The sequence below is a fragment of the Rhinolophus hipposideros genome, assembly GCF_964194185.1.
Source record: "Rhinolophus hipposideros genome assembly, chromosome: 9".
NCBI classification, from domain to species: Eukaryota; Metazoa; Chordata; class Mammalia; order Chiroptera; family Rhinolophidae; genus Rhinolophus; species Rhinolophus hipposideros.
This window is the reverse complement of record NC_138055.1, coordinates 60,680,202-60,699,092: the sequence shown is the minus strand read 5'-3', so window position 1 is coordinate 60,699,092 and position 18,891 is coordinate 60,680,202. Positions and strand designations below refer to the sequence as shown.

The following is an 18,891-nucleotide window of genomic DNA, read 5'->3' as shown; positions in this document are numbered from 1 at the left end:
CCACTATGCTATGGCCTATGATATAACCTCTTATAACAAACTACAAATTAGTAAACTATTTTAAACCGTTGTGGACCAATTATGAAAACCTAATGCAGCTCTCGAGGTCAAAGTCATTAGATAAATCTTCATAGTATTTGAAGTTCTTTGATATGTTCAAGTGTCTTTGTCCCAATGCCTATTCATAGAAATAGTGATTGTATTAAAAGTTTTTCACAGGGGCCGGCCGGTGGCTCAGGCGGTTAGAGCTCTGTGCTCCTAACTCCGAAGGCTGCTGGTTCGATTCCCACATGGGCCAGTGGGCTCAAAAAAAAAAAAAAAAAAAAGTTTTTCACTTTATTTCAGCAAGGCTTGAATTTTCATGGAGAATCTTTTTGTAAAACATGATACTAGCACATTGTAGTAGAGCTGTTTTTGAAGTAAGACATGCTAATTCACAGAGACTTTAGTTGTGTGACTCTAGGTAAGTCACTTCAACCTGTAAACCCTGATTCCTTCCTTGCAGGATTGCTGTGAAAATTATTATTCCTTATAGGATAATATAGGGATAATATAGGTAAAGTCCTGACTGACATACTAGGTACTGCAGAAATAATGATTAAAATTAGAAATTAGAAAAGTTATTATAACTCCACCTGACTGCTATAAATATTACATAGTAATTTTTCAGTATCATACATTTATTACACAATTCAGGTTCTCAAAAAAGAAATTTTAAAACAATTTTTCTTGAGAGATGGAGGGATGGTCTAGCATTGCTAGACAGTCTCAAAATTAGCCTCAGTAAATTAAAAATACATAGGAATGCTTGTAAAACAAAATAAATGATTAAAAGGCTAATCTACATGAGAATTGTTTTTTACTTGACCTAGAATTTTTACCCAAAGTTCTAAATCTGCTTTCTTTTCAAACTGCTGAGAGATATTTCATAATGTCCTTCTGACTGTGTATTCTTTTAATTTTTATATTAATAGTTTCAACGAAGCTTTCAAAAACATACCTTTATTATTCTATTTTTTTAAAGTTTTCTCAAATTGACCGCTTATGCCATCCTAAACATATTTGTATCATTACTTATGAAGTCCTAAACAGAGTCAGAGATGTGGGGTGTCACTAATACGTTAAACTTAGTGGGGATGAGAAAGCAAACACCAAGTATATTAAAGAAAAAGAGAATTATTCATCAGATCTGAAAGTAAATTCTCAAAGTGGTTATGATTTTAAGTTATACTCAGTAAACCAACACTGCTGGAACATAATTAAAAATCTAGCGTCACGCTGAGTGGTAACTGCAAAGCAAATTAAGGATCTAACAATCACAGCTATAACTATGCAGTTTGTCTGAAAATCTATTCTAGGCCACAAAGAAAATTTGGGTTTGAGGCCAAGAGACTTTCATGATTATAATACGTTAACTGATACTTCTCAACAACACAAAAATTGTAAGGAGAAAGTGTAACAGCAGCGGTATTACTTTCAAAAACTGTGTTGGGAGCTAAAAAAGAAACACAAAATTAGATAAATATATCCAGTCTGACATAAACACCATATGGTAACTGCCTTAAGAGACAAGAGTTGTATGTTATGTGTTAAAATTACGACACAGAGGTAGTAAAAGCTGGAAAGCAAAATGCAATTTGCACAGTTGGGTCAGAAGCCTAATATTTTATTTTATTTTTCTAGATAAAAAGAATAAGATTGCAATATCATAGCTTTAACATTTTTCTCCTATCTAGCAAACTTCGTAGAAAGAAGCAGTTTTTATTATATTGTAGTAGTTTCCCAAATAATGTCATGGTTTAGGAGATCTTTCCTGCTTACACTATTGAATGTTAGTTTAAAATAAAAATGTAACTAAATTTGCAGCAACTGAAAATGGTATCAAAATTCAAGGGTACAATAATTTTCTTTTTCTTAACTGAGGGGCTAGAATCCATCCCACAGTGTAATTAGGAATGTTTCAACTGACCTTTGTATCACTGTAAGCACCAAGAATATGGATACCAAATACACCTTAGAAAGACCCAGAGATGAGTACTATAATATTCTAGGTCTTCTATCAAAAGAATACTGCTTTGCAACCGAAAAACAGAAGTAGCTAAAATACATGGCAATATACTGCTTTATGCTCTCCTTGAAAGTAAGCAGGGCAAATCTTACTATATATCAATAAATAATATTTAGATAACATAAATCTAAAATACTTCAAAGCATCTGCTTCCAAAAATGAAAAGGCCCCCAAAAGATAAAATGAAAAAGTAATGTAAATAGATTTTAAAGCCTCCCTTTTGAGAAAAGTGGTATAATCTCTCTATCCACATAACAAGAAAGACATGATGATTCCAAGTTTAGCTGCTAGATTCATTATATTATAGCAATCCCATTTTGAGAGCATAATGGTTGCTAATTGTGCGGATTCAGATAGTAGGAGCTCTAGTCACAAATTACTTTAACTTGTTCGGCTATTTTGAAAGGGAAGGGGGACTTCACGTTTGCAAAAAAGCAACATTGGTCAAAGTAGTAGGTATTTCCAGAGCCTCATTTAAGAGGAAGACAGTTGGCAGTAGTTCTACCACTAACATCTCTGTTTTTTTTGAACAAAGAATAGGTGAAATTAGAGGAAGAGTTGGAAGAGAATGAGAGAGGAATGAAAAGAGAAAATTGGGGGAAACTATAAAAAAAGATAAGGTAAATGTAGCATTTTGAAAGAAGGAAGAATGGAAAAAACTGATGCAGGAGAAAAAGGGAGAAAAAATATAGTCAAAGGTCTCAATTAGGGCATATTATTAAATTTATCAAACAACTTGAATAGTTACCCTAAGAATGTGTCATGAAATCAACTCTAAATTCAAACTATGTATGTTTTTCTCTAAAGAAATAGTGAGAACACATTGATTATCATTTCCATCTTAGAGATTAGAAAACAAAAGCTTTGAAAAGTTAACATGACTTAAGAGGCAGACTGCCTCTGCTCCTCACTGCTCCTCACAATTAATCAAGATTAGTTAGAGTATTTATACTCACAGTAGGACACACTGCATGCTCCTTTAAACAGAGCCAACACTGCCAATGTATTCAAAATTACAAGATTTCTAAGAAATTGACATTTAACTCCTCTGAAATAGTTTTTATATAAATCAAGATACAAAGACATTATATTTTTCTTTACCAATCTATAGAAACTTCATTCAAACTGAAAGTACTATTCTACTTGCCAGAGATACAAAAAATTTAATTCAAGCGATTTTGAAGTATTAAAAACTGTTTTCCCATATTATATAAACTGGTAACATACCATGTGGTATGAACTCCCACTCATTCAACGAATGGTAATTTTTACAAAAAAAGCAAAATTCACTCTAATAATGCAGATAAATACAACCCAACAACACTTAGTAAAGGTGGCACTTTACACCAAATCAGAGTATCTGCCAAAATGCCAAACCTATTGAGTAGAAATCTAAAGAACATACTAGGCTGCTGGCAATGATTTCATGAGACCATTTTGTCCACATCTATGGTAGTTTTCTATAAAACAAAACAACAACAACAAAAAAACAGTAATTCACAATATCCTTGGCCTGGACATTATTTCATTCCAAGGGCTTTTAAATCTCCATTAATTTCCACAGCAATGACAGGTGGGCTCCTGAAAGTATTCTGCCTTTGCTAGACAGACTTCACCTACAGCAATCAGTCTCTTGAGGATTTGGCTGCCATCCAAATTATTCTATATTTGAGAAGAATATATTAGTTATTACATAATAACTACACTGTCTTTCATTATTAACACAAGTTTAATGTCAACCTCATTAATACTTTTGTTTTCTAACAGTGTTCACTAGTTTATGCTGTTTCCTCCCCAGTTTCTTAACTGACCCTTTGCCCAGATGGTTACCCAGGACTAGTGGTACCAAATTGTGATAATCAATGAAATACTCCAAGGTTATACTGAGAAAGGACAAATAATCTAGGAGTTAGGAGCCTGCTATAGAATTAACGTAAGTGAATGCTATTCTTCAGAATAAAATATATATGCTTAATTGTTCATCTTTTCCTTCTGGTGCTATATATGATTTAAAGAATACAGCAGGAGTTGAACCAACATTCATATAGGGGAAAAAACAGGTAAGAAACAACAGAGCTGTTAAAATTAAAAATAAAAGCAAATGAAAAGCGGTTCTCTCTAAGGCAGACCTTTATGCATTTTCTTTTTTCTTTTGGGACTTAATAGGCTCCTAATAAATAAATGTTACTCACAAATGTATACAGTAAAACTAACAAAACTTTAACAATAGTTTAAAGAAAGACTAAATAAGACACTACAAAATAACTTATTCTTTTCCTTTTTGGCAGTGGTAGCATTATAGAAAACCAAAAAGCTATATTCAAGTTGAAAATTAGTTTGTTTCCTTTATAATGGGAAAAATAGTCAGAAAAGTTTAATTGTTGGCATACATCTGTTGTCCAGCCATCTATATAAGATAGGCACTGTCAGTGACGAAAAGTGGTTAGCTGAGGTTTAAAACTAATTATAATATATATCCCAAAGGACATTACTACTATTCTTTCAAAGACTAGTCGTAGTCTTTCTTAATTGTCCTGTAAAATGATCTTAGCCTTGAGAGCTTCCTTTTTTATCTCCTAGCATGTAGTTATCTCACACAGCCCAGTTCTTCTAGTCGCTAAAGAACCCAATTTATACCAACAAGACAGGGCAATGTATTAACCTCCCAGGGATCAGGATATTTTAGAAAATGCAGAGTAGAAGAAAGTTTGATTCAAGGGAATGAATTGCTAGTAGTCACTCCTGGGGTTGGCAGGAGATATTCTGGGAGGAAACAAGTCAAATTATACATCACACCAAGGGGGTGGGCCCACTTTGTTTGTCACTAAGACTGGCACTGATTACCATATTCTATGGCATTTACAGATTCACCACATTTATGTTTTGATCTATAGGGTATATGGTCCTGGTTCTGAAGGCCAATATAATATTAGCTAAAACCACTCAGTTTATATAAATATGTACTATATACCCTTGACTCATATTTAACTTTTACTGGAGAATTATTCCAATTGCAATTGATCTGTTATTTCTCAAGAACAGACACATTTTTACTTCACGTAAATTCATGGCAATATTTTTAACATATGACTGAACTGGTATACTACCCTTATTATTCTATTTCAATACTTTATCGGTGATACGCAGATTTTTCTAATCCCTAATTTAACATCCAAATACAGAAAATAAACTAAATACACAGCTTGAGTGATTTTTTTTTTTTTACAACTTTCTTTAAGGAAAATACTGAAGATAGACTCTAGGAAATGCCATATTTTACCTTAATTTTAGGTGAAATTATAAAATAGAAATTCATTATTTCATATAAAAAAATAATACCCTCTCAAAACATCTTACCAACATGTTTACAGATAATCGTGCAAATTACATAATTACACAGTTACGATAGCCTCAAAATTTTATCTCATTCATTACTCAATTTTAATATCTTCTCGTAATTTTATAATTATTCTGGAGAGGCTGAAATTTATAAATTCTATGAAAATCAAAGGCCTTCCAGTACACTAAAATAATGAGACTATTATGATTTCTTATGAATAATCACTGTTTTAAATATTCTTAGTCTTTACATAAATGATTATGAAAACAATTCAGAAGAAAAATAGCATAATCCATAAAATAAAAAATACAGTGAGCTAGGGCAGTTAGCTTTTTAAGGAACAGTTAAGTTAATGTAATCAGAAGCACTTTTCTTCTTCACTATGATTGGAAAGTGAAATAAAATTCGTATTTTACTCCGTAACAGAAAGTTTACTGTACTTCTAAATGCTTCACTATCTCCAAAAGTACACTTCTTGTTGTTTTAGAATACACACATATGTTCTATTTGTGGGTTAGGATAGTTATTTTTCTTCTTGAGAAAATATGACAAAATTTTAGGAAAATTTTAGGAAATCTGAAATCATCTTTCCTGGGTCCTAATTGAAAGACAGTGATAAATGTTAGTCGGTGGGGAAAAAAATCAGTAGAAATATAAAATATGAAAGTCTTTAAAATCCAGACAGCAATATAAAAAACAGACTTTATGTGAAAGCTGGGGAAGATATTTAAAGAGATGAGATATGATGGGATCATAGTGCGACAATATATCTCAAAATGTATTAAGTAAATAACCTATAAAATCAGCAAATCATAAACTATTTGCTGCTGTATACACAAAACCTTTTTAGTCAGATGTTTGACAGTTACTAGCAACTACATTTAAAATAAGCATTAAGTTAACTGCATGATCATATGGTGAGCATATCTGCCGCTTAAGAAGGCAAATTATAAATAAAAATGTAAGCAAATAATTTTGTATTAATAATAAATACAGCATCAAGCATTTAACATGATCAGTATTTTAAAAATTTAAATAATAAATGCAACTATTTTATACAGAACTGTACCATTTATTATACACACAAGTATATCAGTTCCCTTTGTTTACAAAGGCTGGTTATAGATAACATGGAATGTTACAGTACCATCTTGCATAAAATTCTGGTACACTTTTGTACTTGAAAAAGGGCACAAAAACACCAGCCTAATAAATTTTAATGAAATATCTTTTCTTCATTTTTAAAAAGTACATCATTAACACATACACCACAAACTGTACATAAGCTCACTTTTAAATCACCAATTGAAGATCTGGTAGCAGGTACGTTGTGGTATTAACGATCTCTCCCATCAGTTTAACTTATTCAAGGCTTGCACTGCTACTCCTTCAGGAGACTTTGTGGACGTGTAAGCTTGTAACATGAATTACTGAACTCAGGTAAGTACAACTTAAAGGAGGCCAACAACAGCTGCCAAGAATTATTTGTAGTAAGAAATGTTCTTCTCATAGAAGGCTCACTGAGAAGCAAACATTGATTAGATAGCGTTCTTCTTTAAATTTATTGTAGGTGGTCAAGATTCTCCATTTTGAACTTTGGATGCTGGTGGATGCATGAAATCCTTAAAAGGAACTAGTGCTTCTTTAAGTGCAGAACAGACTTCTGAAGATGAGCAGGTGATGCATTCTACTAAAGTTGGGTATAAGGCAATTACTTGTGCCCAAGTATTTCCATCAACTGTAATGCAAAAAAGTATAAAGCCTCAAAAAAAGGGTGGATTTAAATAGCAGAGATTACCCAATTAACATAAACACAATCCTTTAAATACAAGGCAAAGAAAAAAAACAAAATATGGAGATTCCACAAGCTTGTACCTTTTGTTTTTTTAATCTTTGAAAGATTTCCTGCAATATTTCACAAGGTATGAGAGGAAAATATATGTAGTCAGTGTGCAGAGAGTCATCAATACCAACAAATTTTATAAAATTCATTTTAAATACTTCAAATTGTGATGGCCTCGGAAGCTAACTCAAGTAATGTAGAATAATTCAAATCTTTCAAACAATTAACATCTCAAATGTTTAACATTTTTAACCATATAATAATTGAAACACTTTCAGTATAATTGCCAGAGGATGTAGTGTACATTTCGAAAACAATTAGAAAGCAATTCAAGTTTTTATTCAGTTGTATGCTAAAAATATAAATACCTTAAATGATTTTCCCAGTAATGTCCTTGATATTGATTTTAATTTCAAATAACCACTCTTCTCTTGTACAATTGGATAATCTTTAATGTATATCTCTAGATTTAAACTGTAGTGGGAAGGGACATGTCTATCTTCATTACCACTATCATGAATAACTAGTATAATTGAATGCTATTTGGTTAATGGGCAAAAGTGTTATATCCCAATTAGTTTGTAATTTCCTTATAATCTGAGATCACATATTGCATTTCTATTTTCCCATAAGTATTGTACATACTGTTGGGAGTGTAATATGCAATACAACCTGCTGACAGATTTTTATTAGACAGTATATGTATGTGACATTTTGTGGAACAACTCTTAAGTCTGGGAGACTAAGAATTGCATGGATATACAATGCTAAAGGAACTTTGATTCTATTTTTTACTACAATTTACTGAGTGCCTAAAAACCTCTCTGAAATAAGGTAGTATTGGGTGTCCTGATAGAGTCATATATTTTCTTTTTACGTCAACTTGTGCTGTAGAATAAAGGAATGAGTTCCTCAAACTAGTGTTCTAATTCTTAAAAAAAGAAATTCATAGTCAAGTAAGTTTGGCATATGTCGTATATATAAAGGGGAGTAGGGCTTATGGGTATTGATGAGGGAGGGAATGTCAGGCCAGAGAAGTTCTGCTTTTATCTGTTTTATATGTTGGGAATCCACATCAGATTTTATTTCTAAAAAGAATTTCACTGCTTAATAAAAAACAAATAAGTTTAAAAAACACTGGTCTGAGAAGTTTTAAACAGTCTGCTCCAGCTTTCTTCTGTGAAACTTTCCACTAATAATTTAACAAAAGATTGCAAAGAGAGCATTCTGAGAAAATGACGGCATAGAAGTCCCAGAAATCTGTCTACCCACCAATTGCACTGGCAGAATCTGTTTGATGCCACTATTATAGATGGAACTCTGGAGTCTAATGAAGGCATGCAACTTCCAGAGGAAGACTTGGACAATACACTGCAGTTAATTTTGGTCAATGTCAGTTCTTAGCTCAGTAGCAGCTATTTATCCCTGACCATTAAACCATGTGATAGGCAACTGTATATGTGTTCCTGGAGCAGCTTACACACAGCTTGCAGGAGGCCAGGGTGGGCAAAAATGACCCTATCTTTCAAATATCAGGGATCTGTGCTCTGATCACTGTTTCTAATCACAAACGTGCAGACAAAGAGGCTTCAACAACAACAAAAAACAACTTGATTCGAAAATGAGCAAAGGATTTGAACATTTCTTCAAAGGATATACATAAATGGCCAATAAAGCCATTGAAAAGATGTTCAACATCACTAATCATTAGGGAAATACAATTAAAAACAAAAATGAAATACCACCTCATTAGAATGACTACTATCAAAAAAACAGAAAACAAGTGTTGATGAGAATAAAAAATTGGAAAACTTCTTCACTGTTGTTGGAAATATAAAACTGTACAGCCACTGTAGAAAATAGTATAGTGGTTACTCAAAAAAATAAGGAATAGAATTATCATATGATTTAGCAATTCCACTTCTGGGTATATACCCAAAAGAACTGAAAGCGGGGTCTCGAAGAGGTAGCTGTACAACCATGTTCATATAAGAGCATTATTCACAATAGCTAAAACGTGGAAGCAACCCAGGTGTCCACCAATGGATGCATGGATAAGGAAAATGTCTCACACACACACACACACACACACACACACACACACACACACACACACAGATATTATTCAGCCTCAAAAACGAAGGAAATTCTGCAATATGATACAATATGAATGAACATTGAAGACATCACATAAGTGAAATAAGCCAGTCGAAAAAAGACAAATATTGTATGATTCAACTTATATGTGATACTTAGAGCAGTGAAAATCATAGAGACCAAAAGTAGAATGGTGGCTGGCAGGAGTTGGGCGAGTGGGGAATAGAGAGTTATTATTCAATGAGTAGAGTTTCAGTTACAAGATGAAAGAGTTATGGAGATGGTGGTGATGGTTGCACAACATTATGAAAGTATTTAATACCATTGAACAATACACTTAAAACCGGTTAATACAGTAAATTTTGTTACGTGTATTTTACAATGAAAAAAAATTGGAAAAAGATTGCATAAATTGAAACCATCTAGATTGCCAAGATAAAAAGTGAACTAACCAAACTAATTCTTTGTTTATTACAGGAAAATACAAAAATACATTATTTAAGATAACATCTTAAACTCAGGGGAAACTGCTCAAATTCCTAAATTAAAATATTTTTAAAACCTCACCATAGATCTTGGTGGGCACTTTGGACTTAACAATCAATCAATCAATCAATCAATCAATCAATCAATCAAAAGCTACTGTATAGATATGGAAGATTCTCCAAGATATTTTACAAAGTGGAAAAAAAAACAGTGTTGAGAACAGTAGGTATAATATGGAGCACATTCACTTGTGTTAAAAACTGGGGGCGTACTGGAGTATACATTTTATATTTACATAATAAACTTACAGAAGGATTCACAAACTAATAAAAATGGTTGCCTATTGTGAGGTAAGAACTGGGCAGATATAGAATATAGGAAAGATCATCTTAAAACTTTTCCCTGTGTATATTTATATGTTTTTGAATTTTTGGACCATGTGTACGCTTGTTATCTATTCAAATTTTTAAATAAAAGTGAAGTAAAATTATAAAACAAAAATTCCCCCAAAATAAAAATTAGTCCAACAAATGCCTCCTCTCCCACTAGGAAACCCTAGAACAGGTAACAAATGTGCTAAACAGATGCTGGATGTACACTGGTTCCAAACCGTGTAAGCCATCTTCCTAAATTAATTTTGGACTGGCAATGAGCAGTCCAAGTATTTCTGCTGGAAAGGCCTGCCTTTCTCTAAGTTATCTTTTTTTCCCTGTTTTTTAACGAAGCTTATCATACCTTTCTAATATGTTATAATATCATTATTTATGATTACATTTAATTTACCTAGAGGCATAATTCAAACTCTCTTAAACAATTTTTAACATTAATTACTAAACTGCTCTATCCATGGCCCATTGGTTTTGTAAAAAAAAAAGTTGCTGAGTTTTCCTTTCCTAATCTTCCTTTATATAAGTTCTGCTTAAATTCTTGACAGCTGTCTAAAGATTATACCAAATAATGGAAGTACTATACATTTAAATATACTGGTTATATTTAATATATTTATAGCAATAACAATGAATCCTGTTTATGTCTGAAGTATAATATATTTTTAAGAATCAAATTCTATCCTATGATCTAATAAAGATTTTACTGGTCTCTAGACAGCCAATGCATGGTTTCCCTTTCTGAAAAATCAACCAGAACGTTTTTTTAAGGGAACTCAAATTTGAACTTGATAGGATGGATTCAGGACATTGCTCCAGGATTTTTCTTAGAAATTTCACCCCTTCCTTTGGTTTGAATAAATATGTCTGTTGCCTCTTAAGATTTCATATAATACTCAACCTTTCTAGGCCAAAGTACCAATGGGTAGATTTTGAAAGCAGAAAAATGTGTATTTAATCATACAATAACTGACAGGAACAAATATCCTGTGACTCATTTATTAGGAACTCTCTTTTTCCTTTGGTATTAAAAGCAATGCTGCTTAAAAAGTACCAGTCTGCTAAGATGCCTGTGCCAGAATGTAAATCAACACACATCCTTCTTTAACAAAATCTTGAATAAAAAATGTCAGCTGAACCAGTCTCTTTAGTGACACAAGTGACTTATATTCTGGTGCCAGCTCTTTATCTTGTCCTGGACCAATAACAAACTCTTAAGATCAATGGCAGATCCAACAAACCACACTTGAGTTGCAATGATGTAGAGGATTCAAAATAGAACAAAACATGGTCCAAAAAGCCTCTCAAGAACTTTATAGTTTAAGGGGAATGAGTCATGGACATGTATTACTGTAATACAAAGAGTGCTTTAGGACAAAAGTACACATGAAAGAGCTAAGAGTTCAATGAAAAGGGAAATCACTCACCCTTAAGCATTAAAAATGGGCTCAAAGGTGGAGTGGTAATTTGAACTAGGTGCATGTACGCAGAAGGATGAAATAAGCAAAGGGCTGGGAAAACTTGGGTAGACAGAATTTTAGTTTGGTGTGAAAGTAGGGCACATGAAGTCTAGTGGGAAACAAAGCATAAATAGAATGGAGTTAGACAGGCCTCTCTGCACACTTTGTAGGTAATGGTAAATGAAAAAGAGATTTGTTTTGTTTTACAAGGATGGGAAAATAAATGATCAAATGTCCTTTTGGTAAAATAATTTCTGGCAATAATGTAAAGAATGGATGGGATAGGAATGAGTAACAGAAAGAAGAAACAAATGAGAAGGGGCCATAAAACTGATTCAAAGTTATTCATAGATTGTGTCTATACAGTAAACCAGTTAAATGCAGGATGGAAGCCTCCTCCCACCCAAAAAAGTCGGTGATGTTCTACATTAAAAATATATGAAATATGATTTTCCATGCAACACCCTGAATTCAAACCAATTTCGTTAAAAAAAGTCAGCCAAACTATTGTTTAACATAAAGAAGATAAAAAATTACAAATTATTTTTATTTAATTAACATCTTAATGGACTTGATGCTTTTCTGTCATAAGAACTGGAGAAAAGAAAGTCTAACAGCTGTTATGCTCCTAAAATTCAGTTAACTTAATAATACAAAAGGACATCTCAAATAGAACATAAATGTTATGAGTTTATAATAACTGAGTTTCTAAGCACTTACCATTCTCAGGCTGAGTTTTCTTAAGTGAATCAATGAGAGTACTGACTGCTTTTAAAACAAATATGATTTCTGTGACTTGTTGCCTAAAATACAAATGGAAAATTATTTCCATCAAGATTTAAGATATGGCTTGTGTCTTTTTTACTGGGTTTATACAAATAGGTATACTTTGGAAAAACGTAATACAATGAAAAGTTAATGTTAATTTTACATACTTATAAAAAAAAATTTTATTAACATGTACTTCAATGTACAAAATAAGATATATATTCTTACCATAAGTTGTCAATTTAAAAAGGGGGGAAAGGAAATCTACTCATGAAAATCTAAATTTATTTGTAAGATATTTCACAGAACTACTTAAAATTAAAACATCTTCTAATATGTGCTTTTAAAACTTCTTTGTGAAAGGTTTATTTATTTATTTTTCATTTTTAACTAATTAGAACTAAAAAGGATTTGCTATAGCTTAAATGGAAAAAAAGACTATTATTACCTCTCGGCATATCTTTTATCATGTTAAAAGTACTGGGTTTCCCTGAAAATAAGACCTAGCTGGACAATCAGCTCTAATGCGTCTTTTGGAGCAAAAATTAATATAAGACCCAGTCTTCTAGTAAAATAAGTACATAGTAAAATAAATATAGTATAATATAAGACTGGGTCTTATTTTACTATAAGACCGGGTATAATATAATATAATACCAGGTCTCATATTAATTTTTGCTCCAAAAGATGCATTAGAGTTGACTGTCCGGCTAGGTCTTATTTTCGGGGAAACACGGTACATTTAAAATTACAACAGTATTTATTTAATGTTCTAATGCAACAAATAACATGCTCAAAATCAGTCCTAAGGTCGCACTATTTGGAGACATTAGCGATGAAGAATAAACTTGGAATAATAAAAGATGGATGAGAGTTTCTTGAGTCCCTTGTTTCTCCCTACACAAATAAAGCTCTTCTGTACTGTAGTACCCGCCCCCCCCCCCCATTTCTGGTATGGATCTGTTATTCTATAGGTAACATTTTTCTAATCCTATGACAGGGCACTATTTTGGGCCCACCTTTGTAAGCACAGAAGTATTTTGTTGTGTTGCTATGTAGCTTTTTAGAAAATAATGTAATGATGACTGCATCAAACATAGGCTGATAAAATATAACACTTCATAGCACAACTATAAAAATGACTCAATTTAAAAGCAATAAACATAAAAAAAGAAGGAAAAGTTACTTTCTGAAATCAAATAATATGTTATAATCTAATAAAATATTCCAAACAGAGCAACTTTATTACTGCTTTTCCAAGTATACTTTGGAGATCAATTTTGATAAATCAATTTTCAATTATGACTATAACTGAATTACTAACAACTGTCTTTGGAATGTTGTATATAAATCGGAATACCAGTAACTATAATTTTTATGTCCTAGAAATTCTTAATATAGCGAATCCTAAAAGTAGAAATACTATGGCTAATAAGGATTGATAATTTAAAAAAAAACAACATAAAACAAAAACACTAGCCAACTACTATGTGACTATTTTTCATTCATCAGATTGGAAAACATAAAAAATTTATAAACTGGCAAATAATTTTAAAATGATAAAAAAAGGTTCTGGATGGTGAACACACAATGGGATTTATAGATGATGTAATACAGAATTGTACATCTGAAATCTATGTAATTTTACTAACAATTGCCACCCCAATACATTTAAATAAAAAAAGGGAGAAAAGGACATTCATATTCTCCTGGGAGAATGTAAATTGGTAGAAATTTCTGGTAGGCAATTTGGAATACATAGCAAAAGTTTTTTAAATGTCTGTATCTTTTGACAGGTCAATTCCAACTCCAGAAATTTATCATACATAAATAAGAATGTGCACAAAGATTTAGGGCTAGTGGTTGACCTATCTAATACTACTGTATGGTATGGGACCCACAGTGATTTTCCTTTCCTGACTTTGATAATTTTGCCTTCCAATATTATGTTTCTATTTGCTTCATTTGCTTTGCCTTAAACTCTAACTTCCACAATAAAAAAGAGATTGACAACATAAACTAATTTATGATTGCACTTTTTTGATAAATTCTGACCTATACCTCAACTTTGATTAGCCTTGCTTAGCAGAAAGGCCCAGAGCCCTTTCCACTGTTATAGTTTGGCTAAATGACAAGCAAATCAGTTTAGGTACAGGGGCTTAAATAAGTAAATTAGATAAAAGAAGGTCTAAGATATGGCTAGCTGACCTATAAAGAAACCTAGAAATGACTGTAAAACAAACTACAAAGTTCCCAGACTATAATTTATCTATTATTTTCTCTCTAGAGAGATCCATAATCATGTGCTCACACAGATCCATTAAGTCCTTATCCAAAAATCCTTGAGAGAAAATATATTTTAAAATTCAATTTTGTTTTTCAAATTCAAAAAGGTAATTTGGTACATATATCATATATTACTTAACCTCCATGAGGAATCTGAAAAAGCACCCTATAACAAAACACATTAATATATCGGCAGCAAAACTTATGAATATTTACATTGTATAGAATAAACAAAATCATAAAACAGCCTCCGGTTAAGTTCAGATCACTTATGACAACACTTGGTTTTCAGAGCTTTTTTAATTATTAATAACCATGATAGCGTATTTCCTTCGTCGATAAAAATAAAATACATACCTTGGAAGAGGGCATTTACCACTCAATCTTTCATCCTCTATATAGCGATGTAGTACATCTTGAGACCTCTTTAAAAGCACTGAGAGTGCCATTCGTGAGATGTAGCCTTCTTGAGGTGTTGTGACTTTATTACTGAAGGAAAACTGGAGCAATGTTTCAAAACACATTTTAGAAAACTCTTCTCTCAAACGAATATCAATCTCTGCTTCTGTAAAATAAGTTTTGATGGTGAATAAAAGGTTAAATTAATACACCTTAATGATAACTCTTAGCATACTAAGAATAGAAGGAAATTGTTCAACTGATGAAGGGTATTTATGAAAAACTTATAGTGAATAGCATGCATATATATAAACAATTTTCACCTGGAGCTTTGGCTGCAAGATGAAAAACAACACAAGACTGTCCATTGTCATCAATTCTACTCAACATATTTCTTGTCTTGGTCTTTCTATACCCTTCAACAGCACTATAGAATACCTCTCAATAGTTTTCTACATGATCAAACTTGCAACGACCTCATTCATTCTTTTTTTTCTCTTGGCATCATCCTTCCTGGAGCCCGACCTCTGCTCCAGTCTGGATTAGTTGCTCTCTAGACATGCTGTCCACCAGCTATATCCTGGAATTAGTCTTTGTGATAGCCTTGTGAATTGTTTTTATTCTCTCTTGTGTTATACTTCCTAGATCTCATGCCATGCCTTCTCCTTACTTGGTTTACTTCTTTGTTTTCATGGCGCTTATTCTGTAGTAGCTGAGAGTGAATGAGAAGTAAAATTTTTGAGCCCTTACATTTCTAAAGCTGTCATTACTTTACTGAGGTACTCAAAGTGTGGTTCCTAGAGGCATCAGCGTTACACGAGAACTTGTTAGAAATGCAGGCTGTCATGTCTCACCCTAGACCTACTGAATGAGAAACTCTGGGGGCACAGTCCAGCAATAGCTTGCCCTCCAGTTCGTTATAATGTACACTGACATTTGAGAATTACTGTTCTATACTCATACTTGGCCAATAGTAGGCCTAGGTATAAAACTCTGTATTAAAAATCCTTTCCATTTATAACTTTGAAACCATTGCCTCAATGTCTTTCGGCGTCCAATGTTGCTACTGAGAATTCCAGTGTCATTTTGATACAACTCTTTTGGGTGGAAGTTTTTTCTTTTCTTTCTGAAATCTTTTAGGATCTTCTCTTTATCCCTGCTGTATTGCTATTTCATGATGACATGCCTTATTGTGGGTCCTTTTTCTTTCCCTGTTCTGGGTCCTGAGTGACCATTTTTAATCTGGAGATTTATTTCTTCACAATGTTCCTTTGAGAATTTTCTCTTCTAGCTTTTCTCTATTCTCTCTTTCTAGAAGATCTATTGTCAGATGTTAGACCCCTTGATTCATTTTATATATTTCTTTGTTCTCATATTGTCCATCTTTTTTGTCCTTGCTCTACTTTCTGGGTTATTTTCTTAATTTTCTTCCAATCCTTCACTGATCTTGTTATTTCAGCTATTACTTTTTTGGTTTTTAGTATGACCTGTTTTATATTCTGATTGTCCCCTTTTAATAGCTTTAATAGTTTTTCTTGTTTCACAGATGTAAAATCTTTGATCTCTTTGAACATCCTAATTACATTAATTGCTCTTTTCATTTTTAAAATGTTTCCTATGACTGCATTGTCTCTTTCCTACCAGTTTCTGTTACCCCTCTTCATTTGTTTTAGTCTTTCATGATGGAGGATTTTCTCAGCATGGCTGTCAGATCATACTTAAGAGTAGGGAACGAAACATAATCAGTGGAACCTCAGCGTTTACAGATTGGTCTTGTTTATCAGGGAAGGTATGTATATGTTTAAAGAAAACTCAAAGTTGATAAGTTTGTATCCTATGGCAGTCATTGGAAGAATATCAATGTACCTTCCTTATTTTGGTACATTTAATAGTATAAATGGCAAGAGGTATCATCAGAAAACTACTAAAAAAAGTATACATGGCAACTCAGTATTCCATCTATAACCTAGAATATTTACATCTAGTAATTATAAATATTGTTTTTAATGTGTATTTTATAATAATTTATATAAATTTTTCATATACTTAATAATAAAAAGTTGATTATTATTAAAATAAATGGACTTAAACTCTCTTTCTCTGAAGTTTTCATGTATGTGAGATCTGCACTTGACAAGGTCGGTTTTAGAAACTGGGCTATGAGAAAGAACTAGTTTGTGAAGTAAGCAATATGAGAGACATCTAGTAGTTAAACTGTGCACATTATGCTCTTTAAAGTGTTCAGCACAGCTTAAGAGAAGTCATGGCTCTGGAGAATTCTGGGGATTTAGGCTATTTATGGCAGAAATTCTTTTTTTTTAATCATCTCACAGAAAAATCACATTCTGATGACACAATTACATTTAACACTTGAGCACAGGTTTAGAAAAAGAAATAATAGCCAAAAAAAACCAAAACAAAAACAACTTATACATCATCTCCCAATAAGGCAGCATGATATAATCAAAAGCAGAATGTAGTTCTTTTTAAGAATGAATTTTGGCCTCCAGCCTTAAGATTGTGGGCAATTTTTTCAAGCTTTCCAAACTAATTTCTCTTTCTGTAGTACGGTGGAACCTATCCTCACAGAAATGTTGTGAGGAATGAGATTAATATTCTATGTACCTTCTTTAATACCTTACACATCGTAGGTATTCGCTAAATGTAAGTTCCTTTAACTAATGTTAAGGCATTTTTTTTTTAATGGACTAACTCTGCAATTTATAGTCCTGAGAGGTCTCAGATCTCTCTGAATTAATATCTTCATTTTATAGATGACAAAACTCAGAGAAGTTAACTACTAAGTGGCAGAATACACATTTATTACCTCCCAATATTCCAAAACTGGTAACTTGTGTCAGCCTTCAAAGTCTTAAGCAGATTCCTTAAGTGTTTTGCAATTTACTTCATTACATATAATTCACAAAATATTTACCACATTTTCCCCTTGTAAAGTTTAATGTTCTAAATCACATTCTTAAAAAGTACCTTACCATTCTCCCATTTACATTTACCACAATCACATTTCTACAGTCAGCTATTTCAAAAGTACTTCAATACTTACTAAAAGGTTTTAAAAATCATTGAAATAACATACCTGTAAATGAAGATGATTGAGAATGTATTGAGCCCTTATTAAGCATGGTCATTATCTGACCAACAAATTCCTTAGGAATAAAATTGGCATAAGGTAGTATCTCAGTGCTGATAAGCTGAACTACCTAAAACAAAAGAGGTAAATTGAAATGCATTTTTTTTCTTGTAAAAGACTGACTCAAATCATAATTTGTAAAGTAAAATTATTTTTTTAATCAGTTATTAAAAATCAGTTAAAGAATCTTCCTTAATAGAAGTACACTGATATTTTAGTGTTAACATAGAGGATGACTAGTCTGTTTCCCCCATCTGTCTTAGTAAATAACTTTATCACAACATAGTCAATAGTATAGACTATTTACTCTGAAACAATTTTAGTAAATGTTGATCTTCAATATGTGTAAACAGTGCTCTAGAGAAAAAGACAGCATGTAAAATTTATCCATGTTAAAATATCCAAAACAGGATTAAGAATAAGATTTAAATCACCTTTAGAAGCATAACAATGATCTATAAAAGACAGCAAAGTTATACTCATTTTTGTTTAACAGCTTACTTCTAACATGTAATAAATACTATATTATTTTGCCTTTTGAAGAAAAAAAACAAAAGTTTCAAGAAAAGTTTACAAGAGTTTTAACATAGTATTGGGACAAAAGGCA

At 32.2% G+C, this 18,891-nt stretch overlaps 1 protein-coding gene across 1 annotated transcript in view; it reads right to left on the bottom strand.

Moving 5' to 3' along the window:
• Positions 1–4,222: 4,222 nt before the first annotated feature.
• Positions 4,223–18,891, bottom strand: part of MON2 (MON2 homolog, regulator of endosome-to-Golgi trafficking) — a 101,951-nt gene continuing 87,282 nt past the window's right edge. The window contains exons 32-35 of the mRNA XM_081058981.1: positions 18,231–18,354; positions 15,092–15,299; positions 12,401–12,483; positions 4,223–7,146 (exon numbers count right to left, since the gene is read on the bottom strand). Coding sequence (XP_080915107.1) covers positions 6,983–7,146; positions 12,401–12,483; positions 15,092–15,299; positions 18,231–18,354 — 579 coding nt within the window. The 3' untranslated portion in view covers positions 4,223–6,982. The remainder of the gene's footprint in view (positions 7,147–12,400; positions 12,484–15,091; positions 15,300–18,230; positions 18,355–18,891) is intronic.